At 42.9% G+C, this 12,196-nt stretch overlaps 1 protein-coding gene across 1 annotated transcript; it reads left to right on the plus strand.

Moving 5' to 3' along the window:
• dbi (diazepam binding inhibitor (GABA receptor modulator, acyl-CoA binding protein)) lies at positions 1–11,735 on the plus strand. Its single transcript, XM_078228176.1, has 4 exons — positions 1–87; positions 10,344–10,461; positions 10,549–10,611; positions 11,419–11,735. The coding sequence occupies exons 1-4, from the start codon at positions 79–81 to the stop codon at positions 11,493–11,495; spliced, it is 267 nt and encodes an 88-aa protein (XP_078084302.1). The 5' UTR covers positions 1–78; the 3' UTR covers positions 11,496–11,735.
• The last annotated feature ends 461 nt before the right edge of the window (positions 11,736–12,196 follow it).

Here is a 12,196-nt window from a genome sequence, read left to right on the forward strand (position 1 = left end):
AAAGTGCGAGCGGGTCCGGGCGCATGCGCAGAGAGTGCGAGCGGGGCAGGTAGAGAGCAGCAGCAAGCAGCAGCAGCGATGTCTCAGGTAAGGAATGGCTTTTGTGCCGGCGCGTTGTTGCAATGTGTCAAATATCCAGATGGAGTGGCCTTGCCGCCCGGAGTCTGTGGATCAATGAGAAGGAGCTGCAGACTCTGAATCAGGGCGAGGGCTTCACTTCCCTGTGGCCGCCCCTCATTGTTCCCCACTGTGGATGCTGCTGCGGGCTCGCCACCTTCTGCTGCAGGTAAGGAGAGTGGATCCCTTCAACCAAAACTCCACAACCCGCCCCCGATACTCCTCAATGCGGGGGATTTCCAGCTTACCACGCCGGCCTGTGGAATGAATGGACGCCTTTCCTGTTCACATGAACCCATCGTGGGCTGCAAAATCGGACAGTTTCCACCCAATTGTGCCCAAATTGGAGAGGGTAGAAAAAAAAGGATAATCCACCTAAAAACAATACATGTGGTTTTTCCTATCAATAAAATAATTTTCTCATTGAAAACGTTTCTGTCTTTTAAGAAAAGACTACGTAAGAGAACTTTGTGCATCCGGAAGATCAAACTTTTAGATTGCAGGAAGATTATTGCCACTATGCAACTGTGGACGTTGATCATTGGCTCAGGAACCAACCCTCATTGAACAAGCAGCGAATTAGAAAAAAAACACCATGAGCATTACGAAATGTGCATGATTGAGCAATAGTAGATCCCGCCCTCCAGCTCATTATTATGTTAGTCATTCCAAGAGAGAGTGTCTATTGTAGTGCAGCCACTGAAGGCTTGCCTCCAATTTTATTTGTTAAACATATCACGTTGCCTGTCCTCCAGTCCTCTGGCACTTCTTACTGTGTTTACCTCTCCTGTGTGGAGATGCCGGCGTTGGACTGGGGTAAGCACAGTAAGAAGTCTCACAACACCAGGTTAAAGTCCAACAGGTTTATTTGGTCGCAAATGCCATAAGCTTTCGGAGCACAGCTCCTTCGTCAGATGGGGTGGATATCTGTTCTCCAACAGTGCACAGACACAGAAATCAAGTTACAGAATACTAATTAGAATGCAAATCTCTACAGCCAGCCAGGTCTTAAAGGTACAGATAATGTGGGTGGAGGGAGCATTCAACACAGGTTAAAGAGATGTGTATACAACCCTACCACAGCAACCTCTGCAAGACGTGCCGGATCATCGACACGGATGCCATCATCTCACGTGAGAATACCAGGCACACGGCACCCACTCCTGCAACTCGGCCAACGCTGCAGGAAAGGATGTCCCGAGGCATGGCACACCGGGGAAACCATGCAGACGCCACGACAACGGATGAATTCATTAAAAAACCTTAATTCAGAAGCTAATTTAGGTCAACAATGATGGTTGAATGGAACTTGAGTTTTGGATGAGTTTGATTTTATGGAGGGTGAAAGATGGGAGGCTGGTCAGGAGTGTGGGATAGTCGAGGTTAAAGTTGACAAGATGAGTCTTAACAGCAGGTTCTGGCAAGGCTGTAATCGGGTGAGTAGGAACTGGAAGTCGGCTGTTTTAGTAATGGCATAATTATGTGGTCAGAAACCCATCAGATGGAAGCACATCAGGATTGTAAACAGCCTGATTTAGCCACTCGGTTGCAAGGGTGGAGTCAGTAATCAGGAAATCGAGTTTGTGGTGGGACCAAATATTAACTCCCACTAAATTGGGGTGGCACAGTGGTTAGCACTGCTGCCTCACAGCGCAAGGGACCCAGGTACGACTCCCGGCTTGGGTCAATGTCTATGTGGAGTTTGCACATTCTCCCTGTGTCTGCGTGGGTTTTCTCCGGGTACTCCTGTTTCCTCCCACTGTCCAAAAATGTGCAAGTTAGGTGCATTGGCCATGTTAAATTCTCCTTCAGTGTACCCGAACAGGCGCCGGAGTGTGGCGACTAGGAGATTTTCACAGTAACTTCATTGCAGTGTTAATGTAGGCCTTCTTGTGACTAATAAATTAACTTCAACTTTTAATTGTTACTTGTGTCATTAACTGTCTAGTTCTGGCCAAGTTGCACAGAATTGGTTTCAGTTCTGGTCACCAAGGCAAAAGGCAACCACCCACACATTCAAAGCAATTGTGAGAGGTGACTAATAATGTTCCCTTTACTGTGTGTGCCCAGTTTGGCATTGTGTGGCTCCTTTTAAGATTGCTTTGCGTGTGCAAATCTTAAAGGGACTGCTGCTTGTACACAGCCTGTTAGTCCCCTATGTGACTCATTCTGAATTGCTATATCACCACACACCTACACTGCTTAGCCTGAAAGGGAGCATTGGTGATTCGGTTGATTAGGAGTAGGCCATTCAGCCCAACAAGCCTGCTCCTCATTTATTTTGAAATTGTTTCCCTTGATTCTAGGTTTCTGAACCGGGGAAATATCTAGTTGCATCTATTTTGCGTCTATCCCTTTTAAGTATTATTCCAGGTTTCAGTTAGATCATTTCTCAAATCTCTTTTCATAAGACAGTCCTGACATTCTGGGAACAACATGGTGAACCTTTTGTTGCACTCCCTGTATGGTAATAATATCCTTCCTATGGTATGGTGACCAAAACTGCACATAGTACTCCAGGTGAAGTGTAACAAGGTTCTATACAATTGACAAAGGGTCATCTGGACTCAATGTCAGCTCTTTTCTCTCCTTGCAGATGCTACCAGACCTGCTAAGATTTTCCAGCATTTTCTCTTTTGGTTTCTATACAATTCAAGCAAGACTTCACTACTCCTGTTGCCAAATTCTCGTGCAATAAAGGCTAACATGGCAGTAGCTGCCTTAATTTCTTGCTGAACCTGCATGTTAGCTTTCAGTGACTTATTGATGAGGACACCCTGATTGATCTCTTTATAAATTTACACTTTCTAATCTCTTACCATTTAAGAAACACTCTGCACATTTGTTCCTCCTACCAAAGTGGATAACCTCACATTTTTCCACACTATACTCCATCTGCCATGTTCTTCCACTCACTGACTCACAACACACACTCCCACCTATCTTTGTATCATCTGCAAACTTGGAAATATTACATTCAGTTCCCACATCCAAGTCATTGATTTGTATTGTGAGCAGCTGGGACCCAAGTGCTGACTCTTGTGGTACCCTTTTGAGTCACAGCCTGCTAACATGAGAATTAACTATTCTTGGTCTGTTTTCTGCTCATTAACCAATCCTTAATCTATGCCAGTTTATTACCTATCCCATGTGCTCTAATTTTGCTGACCAATCTCCTGTGAGGGACTTTATCAAAAGCCTTATGAAAATTCAAGCTCGCCGTCCACCGACTTTCCATTTATCAATTCTGGTAATAAGATCTTCAAATTCCAAGAGATTCATGAAACACGATTTTGCATTCATAAATCCATGCTGACCAGATGACTATTATCCAACTGTCCATTTATCACATCCTTTTATAATAGATTACAGCATTTTCCTACTAATGATATAAGGTCTATTGTTCCTGGTTTTCTCTCTCCCTGTCTCCTTCAATAGTAGGATGACGTTTACTTCCTTCCAATTTGCAGGCTTTGTAGAAGCAGGCTTTTTTCCAGATGATCACCAATGCATTCACTGTCTCCATAACTATCTAATCAACACTCTGGATTGTAGAATATGAGGAATGAGGGACTTAACAACCTTCAGTCCCATTAATTTCTCAGATACAAACTTCTTACAATGCGGTAGTAATTTCCTTCAATTCCTTTTCCTCCCGTCTCTTGGATCTCTAATTCTGGGAGATTTCTTGTATCTTCCTCCTTGAAGGCAGACACAAAGTAATCGTCCTCCGTGAAGGCGGACACAAAGTAATCATTTCACTTCTCTGCCATTTCTCTATTTCCCATTATAAATCCTCCTAACTCTGTAATGAAGTTACATTTGTCTTAACCAAATGTTTCCTTTATCTGTACCTGTAGAAGCTTTTACGGTCCATTTATGTTTGCTCGTTTACATTCCTATTCTTTTCTCAGTTTAGCAGTTTCTAGGTCCTTGTTTCTTGATAACTGTTTCTTGATTCATAGTGTCAGAGAACTGAGTTACGAGTGATAGATAGAAAACATTAGTTTTTCAGCTTTGCGATTGGACCTGCTTTAGAGGTAAAGTGAATATTAAAGTTTAATCCTGAGCACTGTTTCCATTTTGCAAAACCTTTAGAACAAGGGGATATAGATATAAATTCCTAAAATGACAACCGCGTTGCTGTCTAAAAGATTACACAGATTAACACCTGATATGAGGGTAGTGTAGTGGGGGATAAACTCTGGAATAATTCAAGAAACAGTTGAATATTGGGATTGGAGGGTAGGTATGATTAGCTAATTAGACCAGTGCCATCTCCATCAGTGGCATGGTGACATTTTTGGCAACAATAACTGGGGCTGCCATGCAGAATGTTGTCAGTATAAAGAGCAACAACTGAGATGGCATCTTTAACATAATGAAATATCCCAAAGACCTTCACAGCAGCATGGTAAAAGAAAGGCCAGAACCCAAGGAGCACAGATATCTCTGACATCTTGGGGCTGGAGGGAATTGGAGAGGGTGAAGCCATGGAGGGATTTGAGAACCAGGATGAGAATTTTAAAATCAAGATGTTGCTTGAGCAGGAGCCAATGTAGGTCAGCAAGCCCAGGGATGACAAGTGAACAGGACTTGCTGTGGGTTAAGACACGGGCAGCAAAAAATGTGAATTATCTCAAGTTTATGGAGGATGAAATATGGAAAATCAGCCAAGAGTGCATTGGAATAGTCTGGTTTAGAGATGGCAAGGCATGAATCAGAAGTTCAGCAGCAGAGAGCTGAGACAGGAGCAAAGTTGGCCCACGTTGGTCTTGGTGATGGCCTGTGTGCATTTGGAAGCCCATGTCAGCATCAAATGTGACACCAAGGTTGAGACTGGACTGCTGATTGTTACCATGGAAAGGATAAAGTTTGCGATAGGGACCAAAACAATGCCTTCAGTCCTCCAAATATTTAATTGGGGAGGCGTTGTTTTGAAGAGAGGGGTAATGATGCCAGATATAAAGGAAAGAAGGACAACACTGAAAAGAGTGAACCATTTATTAAACCAGTTTATGTGGGGACCAGGAGGGGAATTTGAGTGATCAGGTGAATGAGAATAGGATCAATGGAGCAGGAGGCGGGGCTCATGGACACGATAGGCATGGGGGGAGGTAGAGAAGATACCAGAGAAGGATACGTTTAGGCCTAGGGCAGTGGTTCCCAAACTCTTTTCACTGGGCCGCACTTTTGGAATAAAAATTTGCTTGCGCCACACCAAATTTTCTATTGATAAGAAATGCATTCAAAAACAAAAAAAAACAACAACTAGCAGTGCTTAACATAGAACACAGCTACTTTATAATATGATCAAGGGACATCCAGAAAGTATAAAACAATGCATCACTTGATGCTCTTGCTCTCACTTTGGCAAAATATCTATCCATGTTTAAGTGTTTCTTTGATTGTCCTTGAATCTTCCCGCTACACTTGCCATCCTCTCTCGCTGCACCAGTGTGGCACCCGCATCCTTTGGGAACCACTGGCCTAGGGGGAAAATTAAGGGAAGATTTGCCAGATGGACTAGTGGAAGGAAGGATGTGACGAGAAGCAGCTGATTAGATTGTCTCAATCTTGGAGACAGAGAAATTTGTGAGCTCCTTGTCCTTGTTGGAGGTGAGGCTGCAGGGAACAGGAGGGGTTCAGTATGATGGCATGCAGAAGATAAGAGGGTGTCTTTGCATTCCAGGGTTACCCTGGAATAATGAGCAGTTTTAGCAGACCAGTACAGGACCTGATGAAGTTTCAAGTGGTCAAGCCAAATCTGGCTAAACCACTTGTCTACCATATCCTTTCAAGTCTGCATTCTTTGGACTTAAGAAAATGGATGTGAGAGCTATACTCAGGTTAATGGACAGAGTGAGGACAAGGGCTTCAAAGGTGGAGATGAGGATGCAATTCAGTAAATCATTAGCTGCAGGTATGTGTCAAATGGAGGACCAAAGGCAAGATAGTTGGGATTTTGTAAGTGAAGTGGGAGGGATACGAAAGGAATAAGATTGAGTTGGGAGAGGGGGTGTGGGTGATGAGTGAAACGAAGAAATGATCGGAGATGGCCTGATCTGTAATTGATATGATCAGATCAGCAGGAGCATGTGAGCTGGCATGGTCAAAGGGATGTCCATGAATACAGAGGAAGAGCAGTAGAGAGGATAAGTGAGTAATGAACTCAGGACAAAATATAATAGCAACATAGAAAAACTACAGCACAAAACAGGCCCTTCGGCCCCACAAGTTGTGCCGAACATATCCCTACCTTTTAGGTCTACCTATAGCCCTCCATCCTATTAAGTCCCATGTATTCATCCAGGAGTCTCTTAAAAGACCCTATTGAGTTTGCTTCCACCACCACTGACGGCAGCCGATTTCCACTCGCCCACCACCCTCTTGTGTGAAAAACTTCCCCCTAACATTTCCCCTGTACCTACCCCCCAGCACCTTAAACCTGTGTCCTCTTGTAGCAGCCATTTCCACCATGGGAAAAAGCCTCTGAGAGTCCACCCGATCTATGCCTCTCAACATCTTATATACCTCTATTAGGTCTCCTCTCATCCTACGTCTCTCCAAGGAGAAAAGACCGAGCTCCCTCAGCCTATCCTCATAAGGCATGCCACTCAATCCAGGCAACATTCTTGTAAATCTCCTCTGCACGCTTTCAATCTTTTCCACATCCTTCCTGTAATGAGGCGACCAGAACTGAGCATAGTACTCCAAGTGGGCTCTGACGAGGGTCTTATATAGCTGCATCATTAACCCCGGACTCCTAAACTCAATCCCTTGATTGATAAAGGCCAGCACACCATACGCCTTCTTGACCACCTCCTCCACCTGCGGGGCCGGTTTTAGAGTCCTATGGACCCGGTCCTTCTGATCCTCTACCATACTAAGAGTTTTTCCCTTTATATTGTACTCCTTCATCCCATTTGACCTGCCAAAATGGACCACTACACATTTATCTGGGTTGAAGTCCATCTGCCACTTTTCCGCCCAGTCTTGCATCCTATCTATGTCCCTCTGTAACTTCTGACATCCCTCCAGACTATCCACAACCCCACCAACCTTCGTGTCGTATAATATAAAGGTGAAATCACCCATGGAAGAGAAGTCAGCAGTGCTGAAGGAGGAAGGCAGTGAAGAAATCTTGATGATAACGTTTTTAATATACTTGAGGGTGGTACAGAACCATGATTTTTGAAGATGAGAGGTCACACGACCCCAGGTTATAGTACAACAGGTTTATTTGAAATCACAAGCTTTCAGAGCGCTGCTCCTTCGTCAGCTGAAGGAGCAGTGCTCCGAAAGCGTGTGATTTCAAATAAATCTGTTGGACTATAACCTGGTGTCGTGTGACCTCTCACCTTGTTCACCCGAGTCCAACACTGGCATCTCCACATGATTTTGAAGGAGGTCAGGGGGATGGAACAGGGTGTGACGCTTAAAGTAGGAGAGTGTCTGAGGAGCAGTGGATTGTACCGAGGTGTGATCTAGTGATAAGTACCACATTAGCACTGCAATGGTCATGATGGGGTGAATGGTTGAAGATGTAGCCAAGTGAGGAAGCTTCATTAAGGAGGAAGGTGTCGTTGCACCTCAGCAAATGTTCTAAAGTCATAATGTCAAGTCAGTCATCCACAGTAAGTTGATCGATGGCAGAGCCCTTGTTCACAAAGAACAGTACAGCACAGGAAACAGGCCCTTCGGCCCTCCAAGCCTGTGCTGCTCATTGGTCTAACTAGACCATTCGTTTGTATCCCTGCATTCCCAGACTGCTCATGTGACTATCCAGGTAAGTCTTATACGATGCCAGCGTGTCTGCCTCCACCACCCTACTTGGCAGCGCATTCCAGGCCCCTACCACTCTGTGAAAAACGTCCCTCTGATATCTGAGTTATACCTTGCCCCTCTCACATTGAGCCCGTGACCCCTCATGATCGTCACCTCCGACCTGGGAAAAAGCTTCCCACTGTTCACCCTATCTATACGCTTCATAATTTTGTACACCTCTATTAGGTCTCCCCTCATTCTCTGTCTTTCCAGGGAAAACAAGCACAGTTTACCCAATCCTCATAGCTAAGACCCTCCATACCAGGCAACATCCTGGTAAACCTTCTCTGCACTCTCTCTAAAGCCTCCACGTCCTTCTGGTAGTGCGGCGACCAGAACTGGACGCAGTACTCCAAATGTGGCCTACCCAGCGTTCTATACAGCTGCAACATCAGACTCCTGCTTTTATACTCTATACCCTGTCTAATAAAGGCAAGCATACCATATGCCGCCTTCACCACCTTCTCCACCTGTGCTGCCACCTTCAAGGATTTGTGGACTTGCACACCTAGGTCCCTCTGTGTTTCTATACTCTTGATGGCTCTGCCATTTATTGTATAACTCCCCCCTACATTAGTTCTTCCAAAATGCATCACTTCGTGTTTATCTGGATTAAATTCCATCTGCCATTTCTCCGCCCAATTTTCCAGCCTATCTATATTCTGCTGTATTGTCCGACAATGTTCATCGCTATCCGCAAGTCCAGCCATCTTCGTGTCATCTGCAAACTTATATATCACAAATAGCAGAGGTCCCAGTACAGAGCCCTGCGGAACACCACTGGCCACAGACCTCCAGCTGGAAAAAGACCCTTCGACTGTTACCCTCTGTCCCCTGTGGCCAAGCCAGTTTTCTACACATCTAGCCACCTCTCCTTGTATCCCATGAGCCTTAACCTTAACCAACCTGCCACGAGGGACTTTGTCAAATGCCTTACTGAAATCCATATAGATGATATTCACGGCCCTTCCTTCGTCAACCGTTTTTGGCACTTCCTCAAAGAACTCCACCAAATTTGTAAGGCACGACCTCCCTCTTACAAAACCATGCTGTCTGTCACTAATGAGTCATTAACAAGTGAAGGACATTTTTGGTGGGGGAAGTGTAGTGAGAGCTGATCTGTTGCCAGAGTCCACAGAATCAACAATGGGAGGGATGAGTTAAAGAGAGAGGAGTTGGGCATGGTTAGACCCCACAGGAGGGAAGTTTGATGAGATGGAGCAATTGAGGTTGCTGCTTGTAATGAGCTGGTGCTGATTGCCTCAATGAGCCTGTTGAAGGTTGAAAAGCAAGGCAGAAAGGGAAGCTATAGGCTTATCTAACAGCGACTCAAATTTGGGATGGTGGCAGGACAGTTGGAAGGTTGAGAAATTCTGAAGGATTGGGGCAGGGAAGTAAGAGACACGGAGTACTTGAGAGTGGAGAAATGGAATAGGCATGACAATAGTAAAGAGCAAGAGAGGTAAAGAGAAAAAAGGTTAAGAATGTATGCATTGCAAGATATAAACTTTAACAAAGTAGTATTTTCAGTTTAATCACAAGCTAAATTCCCTTGAAGAGGACTCAAAACATGTCTTGAACTTGTATCCACATAATCTAATTCGACGTTGTGTTGCCTGTAGCTTACATGAACCAAGCTACAAAGAAGCACTGAAACAAACTTTTATTTAAAGTTATAATCTTTGCCTCGTTCGGTTGTCCTCGTTATCAGCTGAATTTTGTGGAAGAGTTGCCATTTATATCCAGCCGTGGCTACGGTCACAGCTACAAGGAACAGAGATGAAAAGACCAAATAATGATTAAAAGTATATTTCTCATAACAGCTAAAGGGCTGAAAGTCACCAAGCTACTAAATTACACGCTACATACTTCAGAGAAGGGTATGTATATCCCTGTAATTGGCCTTTGATGTGCCTGTTTCTGCCACAAACCTAAGAACTTAGAACTGCATATGCTCATACAGTTCTTGGAATGAGCTTCTTACAGACACATGGGGATTGGAACTGAGATACAGACTGTTATTGGTCTCTCATTGAGCATAATATACTTGCTGCAACTAATCATTTACATCTGATGTAAAATAATGTTTGATTTGAAAGGAAAGGCCAAGTGGGATGCATGGAATGAATGTAAAGTTCTTTGCAGAAACTCTGAATAAATTTGATTCTTTATAAATTCTACAAAAGTAAAGGCTGCTAATATACCCATAACTATGTCTAGTAAATTGCAAGTGATCCATCAATGATTTGGGTTTGTCCTCCAGAAGGATCATGTGTTTACCTAGTGTGAAGCTATATTATGGAACCTATATAATGCACACAACCAAGTATCTTGGACAGGATTTTGATGGTTGACCATCTATATAGTTGTGATCTGATGTCTCATTCTTTCTGTTTTAGGATGATTTTGAAAAGGCAGCAAAAGAGGTTACACAGCTCAAGTTGAAACCAGCTGATGGTGAAATGTTGGTCATCTACAGTCTGTACAAGCAGGCAACTGTTGGAGATGTGAATATAGGTTTGTTAATAATAAAGCTCAGCACTAATAGCAGTCCCACTATAAATGATGTTCAGTTATTAAAATACCTTTTTCTTTCCCCCCCAGATCGTCCTGGCTTGCTTGATTTGAAAGGAAAGGCCAAGTGGGATGCATGGAATGAACGTAAAGGTTTGTGCAGAAACTCTCAATATTCCTCTATAAATTCTACAAAAATGAAGGCTGCTAATTACCCATCATAGCTGTCTATGTATAGCAAAGTGCATAGGTTTGAAGTGATCTGCCAATTATCAAATGTAGCAAGGCCTTATTATTCGTAAAACTGGTAATTATTCAGTGGTGATGTTGCCGCTCACTTTTTCATCTATCCCTAAACCAGTAACATGAGCTTCCTAGCTCATCTGAAATTTGGTTTGGTTTCTGACCATAAATACTAAATGCAACATTTAAGTTGTAAAGACTTCTCAAAGAGTAAACTTGTGTATAAAATTAAATATATCCTGTAAATGTAAAATGATAGGTTAAAAGTTCTTGTGTTCATGTCTGCTGTAATTTGTTTGCTGATCCCATGTGGCCTACTATTGCGGCAGCAGGGGAAAACTTAAATTCATTACAAAATAGATAACCTGGTGCTCATAGTTTAAATCCATGTACCCAAGTTCAAGAAATGTTTTGGTCCTTTCATGTGGAGATGCACAACTTCTTTGGCACTTACTGGCAGTGAAACTGTAGAATCTTGTGTAAAACTTTAAACTTCTAATTAAATTTAATACACCTGTTTGATTTTAATTTGTACTTTTGATGATCCAGTTTAATGAAGCTGGTTTTGACTTTTTAATTTAACAGAATTGCATTGGTTAGATTATGTATTTTGATTTATAAAATACAAACCTTGTAAGCAAATCGGTTTAAAGATTCACTTTGCAGACTGCGGCTTTTGATAATGCATTAATGGGAATATTCTTAATATTTTAATAGGCATAAGTAAAGAAGAGGCAACGAAGATGTACATCACAAAAGTTGAAGAGCTGAAGGAGAAATATGGCACGGCTTGAATTTTAGTCTACAATTTGTAGGGGAGAAAAGCACCGACTCATTGAGCTATTTTGTTTCCTCTTGACATGTACAGAGGAAGTGATTCCAAGTGAAGCCAACTGCCTTAATGGTAGCTACATTTGTGATTAATTTTTATACTAAAACACGGCAGTTCATATTGCGTAATAATGCTTAACTGGTAGTGGATTAAATACCGCCTTGAATGTTATAAGAAAAAATAAAATTGATCACCACTTTAATTAACTACCCATTAGTGTCTGTTTGTTTTATGTATGCGGTACCTCAAAATAAGTTTACAAGCATTTGTTCACTTGTGGGGAAACAGAGTCAGCTATCTTAAGAAAATTAGTTGAGGAATGATAAATATATGAAGAAAGGAAAGTTAGTACACATTACCACATGTATGTTTCACATTATGAAAAATGAGCAAACAAGAAATTGGGCCAGTGGGCTGACGAATGGCAGATGGAGTTTAATTTAGACAAATGCGAGGTGATGCATTTTGGTAGATTGAACCAGGGCAGGACTTACTCAGCTAATGGTAGGGCATTGGGGAGAGTTACAGAACAAAGAGATCTATGTTCATAGCTCCTTGAAAGTGGAGTCACAGGTGGACAGAGTGGTGAAGAAGGCATTCGGCATGCTTGGTTTCATCGGTCAGAACATTGAATACAGGAGTTGGAATGTCTTGTTGAAGTTG

Source organism: Mustelus asterias, chromosome 14 (genome assembly GCF_964213995.1).
Source record: "Mustelus asterias chromosome 14, sMusAst1.hap1.1, whole genome shotgun sequence".
Classification (NCBI taxonomy): domain Eukaryota; kingdom Metazoa; phylum Chordata; class Chondrichthyes; order Carcharhiniformes; family Triakidae; genus Mustelus; species Mustelus asterias.

Excerpts from the sequence above, each read along its gene's own strand:
- dbi (XM_078228176.1), top strand. Across the intron at positions 10,462-10,548 it reads TGTTGGAGATGTGAATATAG|ATCGTCCTGGCTTGCTTGAT; the intron begins GTTTGTTAATAA and ends TTTCCCCCCCAG. Across the intron at positions 10,612-11,418 it reads TGCATGGAATGAACGTAAAG|GCATAAGTAAAGAAGAGGCA; the intron begins GTTTGTGCAGAA and ends ATATTTTAATAG.